The sequence below is a fragment of the Ambystoma mexicanum genome, chromosome 10 (genome assembly GCF_040938575.1).
Source record: "Ambystoma mexicanum isolate Mex_15411 chromosome 10, UKY_AmexF1_1, whole genome shotgun sequence".
NCBI classification, from domain to species: Eukaryota; Metazoa; Chordata; class Amphibia; order Caudata; family Ambystomatidae; genus Ambystoma; species Ambystoma mexicanum.
The window spans coordinates 1,017,749,022-1,017,773,239 of NC_090932.1; the positions used below are offsets into that span (position 1 = coordinate 1,017,749,022).

The window sequence follows — 24,218 nt, forward strand, 5'->3', positions numbered from 1 at the left end:
GCTTCTTGCCTTCTCAGACACTCTGGAGCCTGGGCGTGAAATACAAAGGATTCCCGCCGAAGACAAAACTTCCACTGAGGTCGTTCCCGCCTAGAATCGTAGGGAAAGACCTCAGAAACAACAAGCAAACAAGAAATGGCAAAAATAGAAGGAGCCTACCATTTTAGCAAAATGGTGTCCCTCATAATTATTATTATTCTGTGCATTACCTAGGCCGATTTAACAGCCTGCGAGTAATAAGACTAAAAAGTCACTAAGGTAAAACCACTGCCACCAGCCGTTCAAGTAAACTTGCAATTGTAACAAAAATACTACAGGTAAGTAAGCAAGGGGATACATTGTATCCCCCAGGACTCCACTTAAGGTGGGGTGTGCTGGCTCACTATATAAAATGTAAAGGGGGATGAAAATCCCTCTTTACCCATTGGGAACAGTAGTTCACCCAAGAGAAATTAACAGGGATGCCCACAGGGTCAACCCAGCCTAAGCCTAAAGCTCAGAGCAGTTGGTGATTAGTGTCGGAAGCGGCCTCTCTCTACGTACATACGAGAGCACGTACGTGAGGTGCGGTTTGACACGCCCCTGCAGGTCCTTTTCTCTAACCTCAGCGAAGCGAGGTGGTAGCCGAGTGAGCGAGGAGCGGAATGCGACCAGGTGGCCGATACGGCTTGGTTTCGGGTCTCGTGTGGATCCTCTGAGGCGCTGCCCTTGTCGCTCGGTGAGCACTGCAGTGGAGCTGCAGCAGTGGAGTGGAGCTGCAGAGCTGCGGGGACGCAGTCGAGCGGTGGGTGAGTTCCCTGAACATACCGGGGAACAGTGTTTGTGGCCGGCCCTACTAGGTAGCAGATCAGACGGGGCGTAGAGAGTCTACGAGCCCGGGTTGACTTCGGGGGCGGAACCCCGCGGCCGGATTGTGGCTGGTCTGGTTGCAGGCCACTCCGGTCGAGGTCACAATTTACTGCTCCCCACGACTTTTTTTAACACGAGTGTTCTGGCACATAAATATACTCCTTGTGGTGCTGGAGGCGGCCTCGCACAGCGTAATATTGCACACGCGGGGTGGAGGTGCGGCCTGACACAGCTGTTTGATCTCCCTGCACCTACTTAGAAGTGGCGTGCACCTCTGTAGTGTCTTGTCTATACAAGAGTTATAGGAGGAGCTAATTAGTGCCATGAAGAACGGACACTAGAGATGGGAGAGGGAGTACTCAAGTGCTGGGACTAACATTATTTGTCGCAGCCGTAAGTGCACGACTATAATTACAAAACGTGATCCGAGTCCTGGTCTAGTGCCTGGTTGGCCGAGTGATTGCGGGTGGCCTCGAGTAACTTCCCATTGGTGAAATCTTGTTGAACAGGGTCTGTCTGTCCACAACCTTGGAGGTGAATAGGGAGTAGGTAGTAACACTGAACTTAGCCCATTGAGGCTAATTAGCCCAGTATAGCAAATAATTAGTGCAACACACTAACAGAGGTAAGCTAGGTGGATCTACCGGAATAGTCAGCCCTCTGTTATCAATCCAAGCGGATAATACCTGGAGACTGTGGGCTGAAGCCTTTGATCCAGAGATAGAACAACAACAGTGTGCTAGCTGGAAAATAAAGTGGGCTGAACCCTGCAAACTGTGAGTTGCCGAAGCGAGCGGTCTTGGTACTCGTAGAGAGTCCACTTGAGACGTCTCTAATGCAATCAGACAAGAACCTGAATTATCCTGTGTACAACTTAAGGAAGACCAAGTCAAGAACAGTTGCTTGGGGTCCCGCTAACAAGAAGGCTGAGATGGATAATCTGATCCCCAAAGTAAAAGCAAAAAAAAAAGCTCTCTGATTAATCAAGGTGTGATTACTTCCTTCTTTCCCCCTCGAGAAATAAACTCAACTACAATTGAAGAAGTTACATCCGACCAACGAGAAAATCCTTTATTGAGTATATCTAATTTTGAAGATATTGACAATAACTCACTATTAGACTTATGTTTAAATATCCAGAGAAACATGACACCACAACCTGAAGTAAGATTCAATAACAACAGCAGTCTACCGATAGATAAACCTAGGAACATACTTTCAGGGACTTCCACGGTCAGAGATCGACTAGAGAGACTCTCCGCATCTCCTAACTTGGCGTTAGCCTCTATGGAAGATGATCCTGATGAAATAATTGACCGTATAGATAAATCTAGTACAGGGCTAGCCGAAATAGCGGAGATTCAGGCATCGGTAGCCTCACTGCAGTTTGCACTTAAGATCTTGCTGAAAATGTCGGGGCTGATTCTAGCCAATATGGACATCCTCATCAGGGGAAACAAGGAGAGAACGATTTCGGTCGAAGATGTGGAGGCAAATCTATCTGAGGCAATTCATGCAACAAGTGAGATTGATAAGCAACAAAATTTGGAGATCAACGAGGTGTCAGACAGACCCGATCTGTTTTTTGGAAAAGAATGGAAGCGTTTAGCAAGAAAAACAAACAAGGGCAAAAGAGACAGTGCCACACAACTAACACCGACAGAGAAGAATGAGAGGGGAATGACTACCAAGAAGAGTAGGAAAAGAGTCGCAAGAGCCAAGAAAAGAAAGGCAGCTCGCGATGGATATTTGACTAGCTGGCTACTCCCCGAACAGGGACTGACAGTGGACCATGAAGAAAGTGCAGAGATTGTGGAAGAGACGGAGGCGAGCCATAGCAGTGCAGTAGATACAGCTATGGTAACTAGTCAACCGACAGTACAGGAAGATCTACCTCTTGAAGTAATGGTCACTTCGGTCAATAAGAACGAGAAGAAAGGTAGTCGAATATGCCTGATTAAAAATCTATATCAGAGTAAGGTTAATAAATGGCTATCGCGATCAGAGTTATTGACAAGATTACATTCTGTCCCTCAACTGCGGGTATTAATTTCAGATGACTTTCAATTTGTTGAACCACTGAAAGGTCCGAATCCCAATGTCTCAGCCATTCACTGTAAATTTGCAGCTACGGCGGATCTGTTAAGAAAGTATAAAGAGGAATTAAAATCAGTAGACGTGGAAGTGGATGTTGACTTAAATGAAATAGATCCCAGCTGCCGGGAGGAAGAGGTTACCGTTGTTGTGGATACAGTACCCTGCCCCAACATACAGATTGATAAGAAAATAGAAGCGTCTGATGTCCGACAGGTTTTGAAATGGCTGGCCGACGCCCTTCCTGAGATCTTAAGGAAACCATGAGATCTATCTGTTGTATCTTGGAATTGTCGGGGTTTTAGGCATTTACTCACACCAGAGGGCTCTACGAAATTGTTTGACAAATCCAGCTGTTTCTGCTTGCAAGAGACTTGGACATTGGACCCTTTGGTATTAGATGGGTATATGCTGTTTCACGCTGCTGCCAAAAGAGGTGACAAAGGCAGGCCTTTTGGTGGATTGGTGACAGGAGTGGCCAATACCGTGGGCTCCAGGCAGATTGGCTCTAACTGTGAAAACAACTTACTCGCATTTGAAGTGATACTTGATGACATAGATTCTATGTTTTCTTTCTTGTTGGTAAATCTTTACAATCCACCTGGAGCAATATTATGCGAACATTTGCAAGACTCATTGCAGGATGTGTTGGCAAATTGGACACCTGTAGCTACTAATTTGGGAGTAATGGTTGTGGGTGATTTCAATTGCCATATGAGAGGACGGGTGTGCAAAATGCAGAATCCTAAATTGAAAGAGAAGGGTATTATGGTTCATAACAAAAAAGATATTGAGGGCAGTACCTGGGAATCCCCGTTTGAATTTTGGGATATGATAATGCTTAATGGCAGAACAGCTAGTGATCAACCTGGACAACATACTTGGTCCAACGGTGCTGCTAACAGCACGTTGGACTACATATATATATGTCCAGGGCTTCAAGAGCAGATTGATGATCTGATAGTTATGCCCAACATGTGGAGCGATCATGCCGCATTAAAATGTACGATGAGTATTCCTCGAAAACAGCCCTCAGTTAGCAATATGGGTATTGTAAAAGTCAATAAGACAGGAACCAGGATTTCCTGGTCAGATAAGAATATCGCACTTGCGGCAGAAACTCTGGGAATAGTAGTGCTTAAAGAGCTACACAAATTTAATGATATGTCCATCAACTCCATAGAAGACTGGATTAGTGCTTTTTCAGGCAAACATGCTGCGGCCCCTATGGGGTGTATGATAAGTAGTGTGGGGAATAAACTACCATTCGATAAAATAATTAGAGACATGAAGCGTAACCTTAGAGCTGAGCTTCGCAGAGCCAAGAAATCAATGGCCCCCGGGGAAGCCTATTATCGGACAATTAGATCGATTAAAAATAGATATAGATCGACCATTAAGGAGAAAAAAAGGGCGGACAAGGTTCTTACCTGGCAAAAATTAGTGAAGACCATATGTGAAAAGAAGACCCGTAACATCTGGTCTCTCTTGAGCGAGGCTCAGGGTACACAGAGGGGGGTATTGGTTAACCCTATTGAAGCGAGAGTGTGGGTCACATTTCTAGAAAACAGAAATATGGTGGGTGAGGAAACAACAATACTTGGCAGGCCGCCTTGTGAGGCCCCATTTTCCGTAACGCACGAGCTCATTTTGAATAAAATCAAAGAGTTAAAATCATCAAGAGCACCGGGACCCAACGGTTTGGCTAATATTGTCATGAAAGTATACCCAGAGTTTTGGGCAAGTTTGCTAAATATCCTGTTTCAGAAAATATTAAAGACAGGTAAAATACCCTGCTCCTGGCAGACGGCAATATTAATTCCAGTCTTTAAAAAGGGCGATAGACTCGACCCAGGCAACTATAGGTTGCTTTCCATGCTTGATGCCACTGGAAAGATATTTGCCTCACTTTTGCTCAATGAGTTACAATCCTGGGCAGAAGGCAAAGGAGTATTGTCTAGATTCCAAAGTGGGTTTAGACAAGGTTACTCCACTGCCCATAACATCATGATTATGGATATTCTGCGAACCTGAGCCTTACGAACTGGATCGGTCCCGCTCTACGCATTATATATAGACTTCACAGCGGCGTTTGATTCCATACCCCGTAGTCGGTTATGGAACAAACTGTATACAATGGGCTGCCCTGATGGCCTAATATATTATCTAAAACTCTTGCATTCAAACAATTCAGTTAAATTGAAATTAGACCAAGATGGCCATACAACTCAAAATGTTATACAAAATAGGGGTGTCAAGCAAGGATGCGTAATGGCTCCTTTAATCTACAATCTATATACCTATGACATTCCTGATGCATTAAATAAGGTGAGAAACTGCCCGCCGAAAATTGGGAAAGCTAGCTGCCCAGTACTAGCATACGCCGATGATTTGGTGATATTTGATCACACCATTAGCGGGATGCGAAGATCTGCGGTTGCATTATGGGAATACGCCGAAGAGAATGGCTTAAGCATTAATTTAGGAAAAACAAAGATTATGAGATATACAAAAAAAAGGTCTCCCGCGTGCAACTCACAGTAGGGGTAGTGAACATCACATATGTCCCTCGATATTGCTATTTAGGCATCGACTTTGAAAACACTGGGGATTATTTGGCATGTAAACAAACACGCTGTATTAAAGCTGCACAGTTGACTGCCTTATTTCATAGATTTACGATCAGCCATAGCGGTTTCACTCTATGGGGTATAAGGCAACTTTATATACAGGTGTTCGCCCCGGCGATAATATATGGCCTGGAAGCATTATTAGAGTCTGACCTTAGATGGCTACAGATATTAGAGGGTAAATTTTGGCGACGTGTGCTTGGTCTACCTCCCTCTATTCCTGTGGCCATCATCAGATTAGAATTGGGTCTAACCTCCCTAAAGGCATTGGTATTAAAGAAGAGAGCCGCGTTATATCTCAGAATGACTCGAGATATAAGTAATGATATATTAACAGCGGTACATCAAGAAATAAAAAAGGAAGGCTCGACTTCTTCATTTGTAGATCAGATGAACAATCTGTTCTCCGAAAATAGGCTGGCAATCCAGAGATGGTAAATATTCAGATAAAGTAAATAGAGCATTGAGTAAACGCATTGATCTCTGGGATTGGCTGGAGAATTTTGAACATCTTAAGAGTTTGAGCAGCTACCAGTTTGTGCAATATAGACTATTTGAATTTAGGAAACCCCAGAGATACTTGAATATCTGTCCATCTATTAGACTTAGACGGTTTATATTACTGCTTCGCCTAGAACAACTACCTACCATAAGCAATACGAGGAGAAAAGATAGGATGGCCGTCGAGGAACGTATCTGCCGATTATGTAAAGCACATAAGCAGTTGGAGACTGCAAAACATTTGCTGACTGAGTGTTCGGAGATGGTTGGTACTTTTCTTCCCCTTCTTGGTAGCTACGTGCATGAAACTACATATATTGGGGAAGCCCTGTTTTGGCACCATTGCCTCAACTCCAATAGTCTACGTCTCTTAATAGCTCTGTATACTATTTGGTTGCAAATTGAAATAAGATTGGGTATAACTCTGTAGAGGAATAGGTCTTATGAAGGTAATTCTTATATAGAAGGTATGAAATTTATATATATCTGTGAATAATGTGAATCATTTCTTTTAAAATAGTATTTTGTATTGCAAATTATGTGTATTTAAAAATTGTATTTGAATTATGTCAGTATTTTACTATGCTATTTAATGTTAAATTTGTGTAAAGTTTATAGTTTAAACTATAGCACAATAAATATTAAATTAAATTAAAGCTTGTAGGAAACTAGAACTCCAACCATACACTATGGAGAGACATATAAAGGTCACCCATAAAAAGAGTAACGGACTAGGTGAGAGGTGAAAAAGATTCCCCTTCACCTAGGGACAAGGGAAAATAATCACCAAGTCCAAGCAAAATGTTCTGGAGTTGACACAGGTTAGGAAGATGTATCACAAATATGAAAATCTTACCCAACAGTGAGCAGGGCACCATACTTCTGGAAAATTAGCAGGACACCATATCCCAATAGGTGGTTTGAGAGGAGCAGAGATAACGCAACATAATTAGGAGGGAATTGGAGAGTAGGGAGGGAGAAGCGAAGCAATAAGGTCAGGAGCAAGAGTTTAGAAAGAGGGAGAGTGGGAGATTGTGTTAAGACGGTAGAGAATAGTAGAGACAGGCGCACTGAGAGAAGATTGAGGTTAAGCGTTGAAAGTCTGGTCATCCAAATGAAAGGCACGCCAAGGAGATAAAAGGGCCATCTAGGTCACTTGGGAAATCTGAATGGAGAGCTAAGGTCAGAACCTCCTTTCTTGGGCAAGGACAGACTAGGCAGCAGGAGTCCCCAGGCTATAGAGAATCTATATTTCTGTTTTTTTCCAAGAAATTGTCAGATGAGGAAAGTCTGGGAAGGTCAAGGGAAAGCACACCAGGACCACCCCTAGATTATGAGGCCCAATTGGCATTTTCTTGTATGGATTCTTGTTTAATGAAAACTGAACACCTATTTATAATGTCTGGTGTCTTTATTGAAGACAGTGCCACACTTATCACTAGACCATGCTAGTGGCGAGTGCACATTTTGAGCTGTGGTATTGCAATCGTAGACTAGCAGATTGGCTAAGTCAGGCAACCCATATACGACCAGGTCATCATGGAATGTGCTGCTAAGGTATCATAAAAGTGGTCCAACGAAGAAACTATAAGCAAGATTAAACACATATATAGCCTTGCAATTATGCTTTATAATTATAAGATATAAAAGTCACATTTGTGAATGCAATCAGCAATGTGTCCGCTATAGGCCATTCTTATTCAGTGGACCCACTTACTTGAAGCGTACTAGAAAGGTTTCTCACCTGGTCATAGTCATCTGTGCGAAGGCCACTCTGCTCTTTTGACCCCCGGATAGGCTGGCTACTGGCCGGACAGCCAACTCCCCAGAGATGCCATAGCTGCCCAATTGATGCCGGTACTCCTCTTCCGTCTTCCCTAAAATACAGAGGAGGATAACAAATACAAAAATTGGGATTTATTAGGTTGTCAGAGCACTAGAGTCTTTCTGGTTCTAAATAATGGTTAGCGCTTGGGAGCCTGCAGAGTTGGGTAATTTGCTACCATGCAGTAAGATAAACCATGTTATACTGGCTATAGATGAAGGGTTGCAATGAATACATTCTGGCATGGCCGATATCACCTCGGATTGGTTGTGGGTAGACATGTAAACATAGCTGTATGCTTTTATTAGGGGAGCTACAACTAGTGCTTGATTCCTGATGGAATTCAATTACATTGTTCTGTGTTACTGTGCAATAATGCAGAGATACCAGGCAAATGTACCTCTTGAAAGGAGTTTGATGCGTGTAAAAAAAGAAAAAACGTCCTTCAATTTTAGACAAATACAGAATGTACACTTTCTGTAGAACAATTACAATGTCAAACTCTAAAGTGCAAAATGTTAATATTACTTGGACATTTACAACCAAATTATTTATACATGGGAAATTCTCATTGAAACGAAGTGCACAATGCATCTGAAAACTCTCGTACTGGAACAGGTGATACCTATATGGGCCAAGCAAATTTTAAGGAAAAGGGCACAGATCAGATCCCCTGCACAGACACAGCGAGCAAGTGAAAAGATTTCCAATACCGGATTCAGCAACCCAACCCATCTGTTTCTTAAACAGGAAGACATATAATTATAGCTACAGAAAACCTTTTTGAAAATTACCATACATGAAAATAACACTATCCATAAAATTACCAAGATAAGACCTGCATCAAGAGGACTTGCACAATTTGAAATTCAAAATAAAACTGAACTAATTACACAATAGCAGGAGTGCAAATAGCTACTGCTGATGTGCAGATAGCACAATATCCAAACAATCCAGTTAACGTCAACGAAAAGGAACATGGACAACTACCAATCGTGACCACACCAGACTCAGGAGACCAACAGGAGAGAACAAAAAAAAAAGGGGAAAACATTTTGAATATGTAAATCAAACGCCAGAATATTCCCAATACACGAACTATCAAGCTACACAGCGTCCACCAACAATAAGCAAAATCAGATCATGATACCAACAACACAGTAAGAACAGTAAGTGAAATTAATAACAGAGAACACATCTTCACACCACATGGAAAAGGAATTTACTTTGCACAGAGAAACAGAACAGAATACAGCCCCACATGGAGAATGAGGTAAAAAGAAATAAAATAGCTCAAACTACGGAGTCAATGAAAAAACACCAATAAAACAAGATATTAAAACCGCAAAGCAAACCAAAACATTTAACACTTTTTTATTGTGATAGAAAAAAGTAACACTGGCTTATTATTGCGAAACCCCATTTCACAGTCAAATCTAAATATCACACAATGGGTGCTTTTATAATAAGCAACTGAAATATCCTGTGATTGAAGTCACCAATTTCAGGCAACAAAACAACCAATAGATATTTCAATAAACTGACAACCATGACATCTTATCATATATGAGACCTGGCATGGGAAATTAACAATAAGCCATGGGAATGATAGCACAAACGAACAGACAGACTAAACTCACAACAAAGTAAAGGCAGGCAATCCTGGAAAATATAGACCCAGTCCAAAGCAGAAAAAGCCAACACAAAATGTAAAAGAGATGGACCACGTAGGTGTTTGCATATCTAGAGAGCTACTTCCATAACAGGCAGATGTTTATCTATGTGCATAGATCGCCAACGGTATCCCCAAATTATCAGGGGACAATTGATACAATAGAATCTGAAACCTGGGGCTTCAAAGTCACGTGACACACACTGATATGGAGGAACTACATGTACAAACTACCAGGGAAAAGGACTTCATCCTCTTCTGTTGGGATGAACACACATCGAAGAAGAACGACCCACCAAACCCTTAAGCCTACACATCCTAAATGAGAGAACAAAAGGGGAAAACTCACATTTAATGGCCAATTTGACAGCAGTGTAAGACTATTTTATCACTGACATACAGACACAAAAAGGCATTCACAGTCAGACCTGCCAATCTGACTACAACCAAACTGTTTTAAACCCACAAAGAAAAGAATCGGACATGGACAAACCATCACTTCCTCATCTTTGATATTCTAATCTGCTTGCAGCTTGCTTCGGAAAAAGAAATGTCATCGGGTGCCCTGGAGTCCGGTATGTAAAGACTGGAGGGGGGTATCTGTACTCCTGCTCTCTATATGTCAGAGTCGAAGCACAGAGCAGCCCAGCCAAGGTTCTCTGTATTGGTATTGTGGTCGAGCAACCAAGGCTTAGCTCTCAGGAGGTGATGCAGGCTGGTTCTTAAGTACAGTGTTGTCCCCAAGCACTCACAAAGGAATGTCCACACACTATCTTAGTGAAAACACAGTTCTTTATATAAATAAGGTTCACGTTATACACAATAACACACTTTGTACTCTGGCAATACTATAATGGCAAATATATAAAGATCTACGTGGTACCACTCTTAACTATCGATCCCTTTGAAGTGCATCAACTGCTAACAGTTCATATGGCATACGAACCAGATTATAAGATGAATCAACGATAGATCGCAGAAAGAAAGCAAGTTAAATCAAGCAATGGCAGAAGACTGGGTCCCTGCCAACTAGACACAGTTCTGTGTGCGGATACCCCCACCTGGGCAACCTGTAAATAAAGCGTATTTGACAAGCCCAGTCCAATTATGCTCAATATAGTCTTGATTCCTTCTAAAGGTTCTATGACCTCAGAAGTACCTGGTTTCGTAGAGTTCTTCGGTGAGTCGTCGACGGGCCCTTCTTGAGTGCACTCCATTTAAGGCAGGAGCCACGGTTCGTCGAGAGTCGGTGAAGAAAAAGGGGGGATAAATGTTGTTGCGGCAGTAGCTTCAGTTCTTGCGGTGCTTGTTGACGATCAGTCGAAAACGTCCTGCAAGCTGAGACATGTGGTACACCTTAACGACGAGTGTTCGTTGCAACAAAGTCGATGACCTTAGCCCAGCAAGGGCGTCGGGTCGGGGCGTCTGTAGGGAAACCCACGGCGGATTCTCCTCGGTCGACGGTCTGGACTTTCTCCGGCAGGACAAAAGCATTCGACTGTGATGAGTAAGGGAGTCCTTGGATCAAATGTCTTAGGCAAAGGAGCACTGTGGTGGCGGTCGACGACGGTGGAGTTCAATGTCTGGGCGCTTCACTTCGTTATTCCGCGAAGTCCCCTTCTCCGGTCAGCAGCCTTTCAAGGGTCTGATGTTCAGGGAGCTTTGGCAAAGATCAGCTGGTGCACAATGGTCGCTCGTAGCTCGGTGAGAGGTCTCCTAGCCAGGTCCTCCCTTGGATCAGTTCCTTGACAGTCACGCAGCTTTCAGATTAGCGAAGGACTGCAGCAGCAATTCTTCTTCCAGTGGGCTTCAAGGTTAAGCATCAAGAATCAACTTCAGCTTCTGAACGTGCTCCATCAGTGAGAGGCCCCCAGATATACTGTTGATCTCCTATTCACTCTGCTGGGTCACACTCGGGCACCCAATCATTCAGAAGGGCATTCAGGCAGTCGGGCAGAAAATCAGGCTCACAGTGCATTCAGGCCATTCTTCTCCATCCAGAGACTCAACACAGAATGTGGATTCGGACAAGTACTCTGCCATTCAGCACTCCACACTACATTCATCCCAGTTTCGGGTAGGGTTGTCTCAGTCATTGTGTTAAACACCAGATACTAGACCCCCATAACATGAAATGCGTATTCGTCTCACACTCCTTTCACCCAGGTCCCACCCCACGGGCATACCCACAACAAAGTCATTGGGAAGGCTGCAGCCAGTCTGGCCTGGACTTCCCCCACAATACCATATATGGAACTTCCACCCAACAGCCAGTCAGGGGGAAGGGACAGAGTCAGGGCTTCCCAGGACTTTGAGAAAAACAAGGTAACAGGCAATAGAAAGCAAGAGGCCACAGGGGCATCTTGTCTCCTATCAGGAATCAACTGATTCCAATGGCAGGGCCTGGGTATCCCAAAATGGAGGATACTCTGAGCACCTGTCAAATTCAGCATGGAGCTGCCACCAGCCCATACCCTGCTCTGTAGGCCACACACAGGTGGCCAGAAACATACACTAGGGGTACAGGGTTTTACCCCCAGCCATGGGTGCCATAAAGGTATCCCAGGGGTCTGTACACCAAACCAAAAAGAGGAAGAGCTGCAATACCAGGAGTCCCACATGGACTCCTGGGCGAAAAACACAGAACATACATGAAAAAGGCCTACAGAAAAAGGACAGGGAGGCCCTGTCCCTCCAATGCATTTCCAGCATCACAGGGTACTAGAGGGCCTCTGTCCTGTCCTCAGTTGTGACGTTGATGCTGGTATAAGTAGCATGCAGCGACCGTTGCCCCAGTTCTAGTTTTTCCTCTGCATGTTCCGCCCATGTTACTGAAGAATCCGGCGTTGAACGTTGAAAGAGAGGAAGGCGTAACATGGACATTCTTGGCAAGTAAAAGGGGAAGGATGGGAGGGCTATGAGGAATATGTGGGAGGAACATCCAGTCGAAAGAACATTACCAGGCTTAAGTAACTTGTTCTTCGAATGGATTGTGTCCTCCCACGTATTCCTCATCTTTGATACACTCCCAAAGCAGTCAGTATAAGGAGGTGGGTGCTGAGAATTATTTGATTGATTGATGCTGTGAAGTACAGCTTTGCCGAATTTGGCCTCCCGACAGAGTCTAGGCAATAATATTTACTGAAGGTGTGTAAGGATGACCAAGTAGACGCTTTGCAGATATCCTGCACGGGTACCCGACTTTCAAGTGCCAAAAAAGTTGCCATTTCTTGGGTGGAATGTGCCCTTAATCCATCAGGCAGGTCCTTTCCGGCTAAAGAATAGCATTCTGAAATGCACAAGATTATCCCTTGTGAAATAGTCTTTGTGACAGCTAATCCTAATGTATAGCCTGAGTAGCCTATAAAATGTTGGTTATCCTGCCCCAGTTCTGCCATTTTTGAAATGTTAAAATGTAAAGCCCTTCTTGGGTCTAACCGGTGCAATCTTTCTGCCTCCTTTGAGGTGCGGGGTGGTCGATAGAAGATAGATAACACAATATTTTGTATTAGATGGAATTCGGATACCACCTTTGGTAAAAATGATGGACACAACTCAATACCACCTTGTCTTAAAAGAAGATTGTGAAAGGTGGCTTGGAGGAAAGAGCTTGCAGCTCACTCACCCTACGGGCAGACGATATTGCTGTTTAAGAGTCAGCATTCTGAGAGGACAAGAATACATAGGCTCGAAGGGCGTCCCCTTTAAATGTCTTAATACCAGATCTAAATTCCAAACCAGTACAATAAAAAGGGATCGGGGGAAAAGATGTGTCAATCCCTTCAAGAATTGGATTATAATAGGATCTTGAAATAGGAGCCTTCAGCCAGCGAACACTTGAAAATAGAAAGTGCCACTAGGTAGCCTTTAACTGTGGAGACTTGGAGCCCAAATGGGCTAGATGATGCAAAAAAGATAAGACAGAGGTATTACAAGTGAAAGGATCAACATTCTTCTCCCTGCACCAGATGCGAAATGTGTTCCAACGGTAGCGGTACAGGGATTTCGTTGCTGGCTTTCTGGCTGAAAGCAACAACTCCATCAGGTCTTATCGAGGGTCTGAGCCTTTGTATCTTACCCTTTCAGAAAACCGGCGTGAAGATTCAGAGTACTGATTTCAGGATGAAGGAGACCCCCCCACCCACCCCTCTCCTGAGAGAGCAAGTCCTCTCTTTGGTGAAGACTAATTGGAGGGCAAGTGGCCATCTCTAGAAGGTTCAGATACCATGTTCTCCTGGCCCAATTCAGAGCAATGAGGATCATCGATTTCCCGAACTTCGTCAACCTCAGGATGACATGAGGAATGATGGGGACTGGTGGAAACGTGCACAGGAGTGAACATTCTCAGTCCACCACGAGAAAATGTCACCTAGAGCTCCTCTTTGAGGAAATTCCCTGGAGCAGAATAGGTCACACTTCCTGTTGACACGGATTGCGAGCAGATCCATTTGAGGGGTTCCCCAAAGGGCAAAGATCCCCAGAAGGACTTCCTGAGCAAACTCCCAGTTGTGGGAGATAGTGCTCTCCCAGCTCAGAGCATCCGCTGCTGTGTTTTCGTCTCCGGCCAGTAGAGCTGTCAGTACAGAGCTGTCCAGAACCAGAGCTGCTTTGCCTCTCTGCACAGAGGTAGTGACCATACAACCCCTCTCTTGTTGAGGTAGTACATGGTCACCATATTGTCCGTCATTATCAGGACATTTTTCCCCCCTGAGGGCAGAAAGGCTGTCAGTGCTAGTCTGATTACCCTCAGCTGTAAAAGATTGATGTGAAGTTTGGACTCTGACGGAGACCACTGACCGCTGATTGAAAGGTCTTTCATGTGGGATCCCCATCCTGAAAGGGAGGAGTCTGTTACAATTGTCATCTCTGGCCATGGTTGCCAAAAGCATTCTCCTCCAATTGTATTCTCTAGGCAGGCCAACCAAAGGAGATGCAGGGCGACCTTGTTTGGGACCTGAAGTAGGGCTGTCATTCTGCCAGAGAATTGAGACCATTGGGATCTGAGGGTCCACTGAAGGGGGCTCATTCTCAGACGGGCTTCTGGCACCAGAAATTTGCAAGATGAGGCCGAGCAACCTTAGGAAGTCGAAGGGCGGAAGATGTTGGGCACTCTGACATTTTTTTACCATCTCTGAGAGATGTTGTGCCATCAACTCGGATGGCGAGGTCCTCCCTCCCCCACAAGTATGAATCCAAAACTGCTCCAATAAATTGAAGCTTCTGTGATGGGACCTCTTGAAGTTGAAGTTCAGAAAGAACCCCAGCTCGTGGAGTATGTGATGAGTGCGATTGAGGTGACTGAGTCTGTTCCAGAGAACACGCTCTGATCAACCAGTAGTCCATGTAGGGCAAGACGTGAATCCCCTCCCTCCTTAGACTTGCTGCCACCACTGCCATAAGCTTGGTGAAGACCCTCGGGCAGAGGTGAGCCTGAATGGCAGAACTCAGAACTGATGAGAACTGCCAAAACTGTGAACCTCACGTAGTTTGAGTTTTTGATGAATGGGCACATGAAAGTAAGCATCCTGAAGGTCCAATCACAGAGTCGAAGGGCCTGAAGGATCTGCGAAAGTTACCATCTTGAACTTGCCATCCTGAGGAGCTTGTTAAAGCGTCTCAAGTCCAAGATGGGTCGCACTCAGTCCTCCGTGGGGATTAGAAAATAGGGAGGATACCAAACTTGATCCCTCCCTGCTGCAGGTACAAGCTCGATAGCACCATTATCCAACAGGGTAAACATTCCCTGTAAGAGGAGCGGATCTGAATTCAATACAGAAAGGCCTCTTGGGGGACAATCTGGGGGCCTTGTCAAGGAATGGGAGGCAGTAGCTGCGGGCCACTGTCTGAACTGCCCAAGCATATGAGGTTATGCCCCCCAACTCTGCAGATGCAAAGACAGCCTTTGTCCCACCACAATCCTCTGGGCAAAGGATTCAGAGTGGTTTTGAAGGTGCTGCTGACGTGAAGGCAGCCGATGCTGAAGGGGGAGCTTTACCTTCTCTGCCTCTGGAACCACAGAGAGCTCTCCTTTGGCCTCTGAATATTGGCTCCTTCCTCTTGTGATGGACGAGTAAAAATGAAAGGGCTGACCTCGCCACCTCTGAGAGGGGCCTTGGTTTTGATTTGGCTGACCAATAGCTGCTCCTAACAATTTTGCTGCAGCTTTGGAAGCTTGTAGCTTAAGATCATCAGCTTTTGATCCAAAGAGCTGAAAACCATCAAAAGGCATGTCCATCAAGCAAGCCTGGATGTCTGGTGCAAAATCCGACTCTCTAAGCCAAGCCAAGCAAGCAGCCCACTGTGCTGGCTGCCATTGTCCTGCTGGCTGAATCTGCAGAGTCTAAACCAGATTGCAGTGACCGACACATGGCATCCTTGCCATCTTGTACCAGATTAAAAAAGATCTCGCTCACCCCTTGCCCTCTCAGATGTTTTCCACTGCCAAAGCGATAACATACCACAACGCATGGGTAAACTTGTCAAAGGCACGAGTAGAATTTATCAACTTGAGGGCTATACTATCTGCACTGAAAACCCTCTTCCCCAAGTATCAATTCTCTTGTCATCCTTATCAGGTGGGATGGAAGAGTAGGCCTTAGCCTTTGAGGACGAGGTTGCTGCCTGCACCACCAGGCTTTCTGGTGTTGGGTGCCTGGTTAAGAATTCTGGATCAATAGAGGTAGTTCTATATTTTTTAGTGAAATTAGTATTAACCGCAGGTATGGAGTCTGGCTTAAGCCAGTTCTCTAATACTCTTGTTCTAAAAGCTGTATGAAAGGGCAATATAGCTGCTCTCTGGGGTCCACTGTCAAGTACGGCAGTGAAGTCATCCTTTTAAATTATAGCTATTGGCTTTCCCCCAATCTAGGTACTTAGTGACTTTATTTTTCACTGCCATATAAGAAGAGTCAGAATGACCAGACACCTCTGGGTTGGCGAAACCAGTTTCAGTCCACTTGCCTCCTTCACAGTCTTCACCAGATTCTTCATTCTGAATTCTTCACAGACCAACTCTTCAGGTACAGTAGGTGTACCGTAATCATAGCCTGTTGTCGTCCTCTCAAAAATAGATCCGATTTTTTTAAGAACAATGGGATTTGGGTATCGGCTTAAAAGACGTTGAAGCCTCAACTACAGGTTTTGAAATCTTCGAAGGCTCTGATGGCGCTGACGCATGGAAGTCAGAAACGCATCAATGGCTTCTCAGACTTCGATAAATGCTTTGACGAGGGCTTCGAGGGTCCAGGTACATGTACCCTCTCTCAGTAGACTAGGAGGGAGATTTGAAATTCTGCCTGTGCTTCAAAGAGGACTCCTTCGACACATGTTGAGACAACTTACCTCCCAGGATCAATGGCACACCAGAGGAGGACTCAACAGGTGTCCTGTCGGGCTTGACAGACGCGGTGGACTTAGATTTCTTTGGCTCTTTTCGGAGGGGCACTCAGAGCCGCCTTTTGAAGGACCTCCAGCATTTTCACACAAAATCTTTCCCAGTCAGAAGGTGATGCTGACTTACTCAGGAAAGTGACTGTTCTGTGAAGAGAATAAGATGAAGAGGACTGATCTGTGTTAGGGCGATTTATCATTATTGTGCTTCATCCCCTTTCCTAGTGAGGCCCCCAGTACATTTTGCTGGATTTCTGGACCATTTTCTGTTAATCCTGAATGAGTGGAGCCTTTCCTCTCTCGTTCATTCTCATAGGCTAGGTCCTTTGGAACTCTATTCTTTGTAAATTTACCTGTACTATGGAGTCTGTCTGCTCCATAGCTATTAAAGGCATCTGTGTTTTACTACTGCAGCACACAGCTCCTTATGGGCAGTGTTGCTGGGGAGCCCTAGGGTCCTCCTTTAAGATTCCTTTTCTATATCCTTAAGTAAACTACAGTTCTTAAGGATAGAGAGATACTTCGTATTTCTCCCAAAACTGTGTAGTCTGAGAGATTGGCACACACCACCTTCAGTGGAGTGCCAAAGGGATACTTAGTATCCCCCTTCTCTCTGCTCCTGTGATTTTTTTAGTCACATAGACAATCACCTAGTTATGGCTGGTGGCAGTGGACATGTTCTACCAACTGTTGTGTATTTATTATACCACAGGCTATGTCCTTTTCCTCGGTAGTGCACAATTGGGGCACCCAAGTACCAACTTGGGGCCTCCCTTCTTTCTTCGTCATTACTAGCGTGGTTGTTCTTTGTTAGCCCTTCTACTATTCTGGGAGAGTGAGGTCTGTGTGTGTGTTTTGCCTTAGGCGGGAACCAGTAGGTATCCCACCCTAGGCTCCAGTGTCTGGGCATGCAGGAAGTGGGCCCACAGTTTGCCACCCCGCTGGATGTTGTCTGTCTGCCAGAGTACCTGAACAGGACCACCTCCTACAGGGGGTCTAGCTGTCCTGATTGGACAGCCATACTACGCTTTCTGTAAAATGCCGAGAGAGACTGCAGAGGAATGTGTGCTGGAACTGTATAAAAGGTGAAGCTTCTCGAGTGTAAAGCAAGTCGACCACTGGAAACAGACGTAACCGAAGAAGACGACCAGAGATGCCTGCAGACCCTTTGCAAGACCGTGAAGCAACCGCTGCTGTCCGGACCCCGTTTTCTATGCGACAGAGGAGCTCCGAAGAGGACGACTAGGCGCTAGGAGCTTCCAGAGCAGCCGAACTCCAATACTAGGAGATCTGCTACCCATCGAGTGCATCGCCGTGGAAAGGCTGAATCCGTCCAAATCTGTGCACTGCCCGTAAGGACACTCCAACTCGCCCAGAACCCCTCACCAGAGTGTGGGACTGCAGGATGCGATGAAGATTGACCGGGCGATCCGTGTCCTTCGGTGGTGCTGCTGTAAAGGCACCAAAACCGCACAGTGAACCAAGAAGTTGCTAAAAGTCTTGCTACAGGTCATCTGTCGGGACTGCTGCTGAAAGATACCGTCCATTGTCCTGCCTTTCGTCACCAGACCGAGGAATCCGGAGGGCGGGTCCAGAACTGCAACATTGTGGATAAGCCAACACAAACCCTTTCTTCAAACTTGAGGTACTGTGGGGAAAAAGGTATTGCTTACCTGATTCTAAGAAGTCCTTCCAGAGCATTGGCGTGCAAGTAGAGGTGTCCAGGGCAACCCCCATTTACCTCTGACCAAAGCTGCTGCTTGTGTCTCCTTCGAGTCCGTTTTTAGGTCTCCATTGTTAGTTGCCAACTCTTGCTGCTTCAATAACTTTAGACACTAAGAAATCTGCAGGAACTCTTCATTATTCGTTGTTTGCCAAGACTTCAAGCCCTCTCCTAATGGCCTTTAGCGAGGGTTGTGTTTTTGGATTTAAAAGTGTGCAATTACCGATAATAAGATAACCTTATCTTTTCCCTTTCTAACGTTGCTACAAATGCAACTGTGAACAAACACACAAGTGAAGTGCCCTTTGAAGTACGTTATTCTGGTGTCAATATATATCTTTTATATAAATACATGTGTAAGTGCTTCTTTGCTGTGCCTGTCTAACTAAGATTCAGAGTACTTACCTACAGCTCACATCTTCCTCTTAAGATAAGCCTGACTGCTCTGCCACACTCCCAAGGTCCCGAGCTAGTACAGACTGATTATAGTTGGGTATCTACAAACCACTGTGATAGCTTACTAAAGTCTCACTGCCAGTAGGACTTTAGGAAAACTCCCCTAACAATCTTTATGGGAGGAGGATGACAAGTGTCGAGATCTCGAGCGCTTTTGGCGTTTTAAGCGCTTCTTCTCTGGGGAAACATCCCTAGAGTCATCCTAAAATCTAATGTTTATGGGTAACAAAAGAGGATTTTGAAGAGGGCCTACCTGCAACAAGTTTGCCCATCCTCTCTCTCAAGGCCCTCACCGTCTTTGACAGACAGGAGCTGCATTCATCAACTCTGTGGTCCACCCCCAGGCACCACAAACAGATCCGATGCAGGTCCATTATGGACATTTTCTCTCCAGTTGGGGCACTGCTTGAATCCCGTCTTTGGTGTTGACATCATTTGACTTTGTCTGAATAAAGTTAGATTTCGCTGAGGCGAAGAACCGTTTGATGCTTGCTAGCATATGGAAAATTGGATCTGAGGCAATGGTCGCCGCGCGGGCTACTTTTATCAGTGTCAATGTTACGACCAAGTCACAGGACGGAGGCCGTCAAAGGCCACGACTCGACGCTGCACGGCACCCGATACAATGAACAAAGAATTCTTAAGCAAGCTGCAAGCAGACTGGAGTATCAAAGTGGAGGAATGCATGGGAGGACACAAGCCATTCAAAATAAATGGACACCAAATAGTAGAACGCATTGCAAGAACAAACATTTAAATCTACAAGAGTATCAAAGACAAACATTCAAAACAGCGACAGAGAAAAACACTAATGCCAATAAAGACAATGACGAGAACAAAACCATAAGGGAAGAGTAACTTGCAGAGTTTCAGAAGTTGCTAAGAGAAAAAAGTTAACGAAAAACAGACCTCAGACAGAGTAATCACTAAACTAAAAGGAAGAAAACAAGCAACTACAAATTAGGTCTTAAATGTGGGGGAAAAAACAGAAAAAACGACCCCCAGGACCCATTTAGATGCATGCCAAGCATGCAATTGAATGTAGAAACATATCACCCATAGACAATAGAAAATGTCACACAGGACCAACAGGCACTATGGGACACAGAAATAACACTAAGACCTAATATCTACAGTTGAAATCCCGAAAACACACTGGTGCAGACTCTTTATTAGATAAGATGGTGAAGTGGAGCACCGCTTAACTACAAATGGCTGTAAAAAAACTATTCAATCATATCCTATTTAGTGGTCCCATCCCCACAGAATGGATGAAAGGCACGATCACCCCATTACATAAATGTGGTAATCACTTTGACCCAAATAACTATCAAGGGAATTGGTTAGAGAGCACAAACTAAAAGCTCTTTTGTAGTATCCTGTGAGCCCTAATCGAAAAAGATTGGACACTAAATCTGAAATCTAAGGCAAAGTCCTTAGCGCGACAGGGTTTGATCATACACAAAAAATATGGAAAATTTTCCATCAAACCGGCTGTAGCCTTTTATAGGCAGAAAGTAACCGCTATACTAGCCTATGGTGGAGAAACAATGATAAATATAGATCAGGGAATTTGGGAACAAATCGAGGCCATTTACTGGAGGAAAGTTCTTGTCCTTCCACAATCCACTCCGATGCCACTGATAAGATACAAGCTTGGTTTGCAATCACTGAATTCAATTGTCATGTGGAAAACCCTTGATCTCTTCCGAAAAAGTAACAATCAAGCCAATATACTGGCGCTAGATATATTAACTATTGATCTAAAGGCCAAAGACGACGTGTTGTCAAAATGGAAAGAAGCAGCCATGAAGATGTGTTGTGATAAAGACATCTCCATGGAGATGCTAATAAATATACCCCAGAATGCAAAAAAGCACCTTTCAAGGCTCGATCGGACAGAGACCCAAGACTGGAAAAACCGATACAAGCTAAACCTAAAGTGTGATGGTGAAGTAAGAGCCTTGAACCAACTACAGCATTACCTTAATTTGTTCCCAGACCTTCAAATCCGGGATGTATTCCTAAGATTGAGACTGAATCTACTACCCACCCGAGAGATCATAGCGGTAAGGAGTCAAAACAAGGAAACTAGTCGAACATGCCGATTTTGTAAAAATGAAGAGACAACTGAAACCATAAACCATATTATTATGGAATGCCAAGCCCTTAATCAACAACGCCTTAGTTTCAGTTGAAAGTATTCCAGTGCCCCGAATAAACTAGAAGGGTCTGAATGCTGGTCCCAAATACTAACGGGTAATAACAGAAGAACGGTAACTGCAATCGTACATTTTTGGATGGCCATCTCGGCCGATGGATTCAGTTTGGCACTTTGAAGAAATAAAATGTATTTAAGTCTCATATATATGTACACTTTTAAGAGAAATTGATTACGAAATGTATATAAATGTAAGGTTTAAGATTCAAACCAAAAACATTATAACATTTTTTTAAAAAAAGTATCCTGTGATTAATTCAGGGAGTCTATCACCTCTCCCCAAGGAGAAGCTACCCCCTTTGGGACTAGGGAGTTGAACGCCCTATGCTTATCACTTCCTAGGGAACAAGGTAAGCAGGATCCCTCTGGAGGGCACTCCCTCTTAGGGGACAGGGATACCTCAGATTTAAGTTGCTATCCTTTTCCTCAGGGATTGTCTTTAGTGTTATGCAGGAACAAAGATGTGTGAGAACTCCTACAAAGGCTGGCTCGCCTTCTGACTAAACTTTGTTTCATCTTAGTCACAGAAAACAGCAGAATGAGCCTCCTGAAATAACATCAAGTGATGACCCTAGGAAGGAGGATACAGCCACATATCTAGGGGAGTGATGCTCAGAAACAGAACGTTAGATGTGGTGTCGCACCCGGAGGCCCACACTAGGAGAGTGCAACGAAGCCTGACAGGTGAGAAACCAATACAACAGAAAGAATGAACACATATGCACACCTAAAAATCTTAACAAGTCAACCTGTTTGTTGGTTTTAAGTAGTGAAGTGCTGAGGAGTGTAACACAACCCTGACATTAGGTTGTGGATTTGCAAAAACTAGAAGAGAGGGTATCCACAAGATGTGGACCCCTTGTGTCCCCTGCACACTCAATAATGCTGTCCGTGGACAGCCAATATATATATAGTTCTCAAGATTCTAATATTCTGGGTACACAAGTCAATTTAAGGGTTCATGGATAGTTACATTTTAAAAAACTCCAATTTCTTTATTAGAATAGAAGATTAATGATTATTCTTGTAATGAATTGGTATCACTCTAGGTTCACAGAGAACAGTCTATAAGTACATATTTGTTAGCCCTACCAGGGAGCACTGCTCAACAGATACAGGTACACAGTGGCTTCAGAGGAATGGGAGTAGAGTGGTAAAGAGCCAGAGAGAAGCCCCAGTGTGGGGGAGAAACACAGAAGCTCCAGAGTGGTGCGAGAAAGAGAAACCCTGAGGTGGGAAAAGAGGAAAGAAACTGAAAGAAGCCCTCGTGTGGGGAAATGAAGCCCCAGTGTGGGTGAAAGAACTGAGGAGCCCACAGTGTGAAATGAGCAAGAGCGAACCCCAGTGGGGGAGAGGACGAGACTAAAAGCCTCAGACTGAGGGAAGGGGAAATATGAAAGTCTCCCTGAAGGGAGGACTGCGAGACATACAAATTCAAGGAGAACCAGAGGGACCAGGCAGGAAACCCAGGACGGCACTCTGGCTGTTCACAAACTATATGTTTTGGACTATGAACATGGGTAATGGCTGATGATAAAGAGATACAAGGGGGAGGGGGCAGATGCCAACAGCCATCCCTTTCCCATGGACAAGGTCCAAAAGCATGTCTTTGTTGTTAAATATTTTCTTTTGCGCAGTTGGGAGAGAATGTAGGTTTGGATAATGTTTCTGGACATAGGACTTCATTTATGTTTGACCATCCTGACAGTTGGATGAGCACCCATTGTTACCTTAATGTGTATAGAACAGGGCTTAGCATTACAGAGCTGGGGAAATAATAGGTATTTTGAATCAAAAAAGGGAAATAAACATTTTGAAAATCATGCCTGCTCGTCGGTCGCCTAATTCTGACACATTACAATCCCCAATGAAAGATTGCAAACAGTCCTCTTAGTGTAAGATATTCTACACAAGAGCCAAACTGGATTTTGCCCTCAAGGCACAATAACAAAGACTTTAGCTCAGTCTCGCACCAAAGGTGATCCCTAAAGCTCCTTGAAACAGACATTGGAAGGAAGACATGCGGCAAAATAAAAGGCAATGTTCTCTCAAGCCAAATGCAGTATAAAAATAGAACTTGTTTAAACGGGAGAAAGAAATTGAACAAGGATGCTGCCAGAGAGCCATCTTGTTTACTTGTACATGACTCTTGTAATGAGATGGTAGATTTTTTTTCATTTTTTTTCCAAATGCTTTTATTGGGATTTTTAACAACATTTCACAAAACTGTAAACTCCCTCCTCCTGCCCCCCAACTCCCCTCTGCCCCCAACACCACTCTCCCACTTCTTCCCAGGTTCAGTGTGATCCGCTCTGCCAATCCTTGTGGGTCCAGCATGCCTTCCTTTTTCTTTTGTTCCTCATAGTTCACCTTGGAGACCCCTCTCAGTCTATTGTGAAGGGTGATCCTCAGACCACCCCAAGAGTTGCATCTTCCTTGGGCACCATGCTCTCCTGGATTCTTTCTTTAGGAATTGTAACACCAAGTCCCAATCCATAAGGAATTTCTTGTGTTCCTCACCGATTTCATATGTAACTTTTTCCATTGCTAGCAGGGTCCAGATTTTGCCCACCCATTTATGTTCTGAGGGTGCTTCTTTTGCTTTCCATTTACGAGCTACCAGCAGGGCCCTGGCCATCACCAGGATCACAGATATTCTGCTGGGCCTTTGTGGCCAGCTTTTCCAGTTCTCCATCCACACCCAGTATGAACAACCCCTTGTTTAGTGTTTTCTCCGTTCCCAGTATGCCCCTTATCGCTTCTTGGACAATGTCCCAGAACTGCTCTACTGCTGGGAAATGCCACCAAATGTGTCCCCAGGTTCCCTCTACTCCGCACCCCTCCAACATTGCTCGGAG

At 44.5% G+C, this 24,218-nt stretch overlaps 1 protein-coding gene across 1 annotated transcript in view; it reads right to left on the reverse strand.

Moving 5' to 3' along the window:
• The window catches only part of ABCF3 (ATP binding cassette subfamily F member 3), a 981,204-nt gene that overhangs the window by 130,967 nt on the left and 826,019 nt on the right, over positions 1-24,218 (reverse strand). The window contains exon 19 of the mRNA XM_069618825.1: positions 7,819-7,951. Coding sequence (XP_069474926.1) covers positions 7,819-7,951 — 133 coding nt within the window. The remainder of the gene's footprint in view (positions 1-7,818; positions 7,952-24,218) is intronic.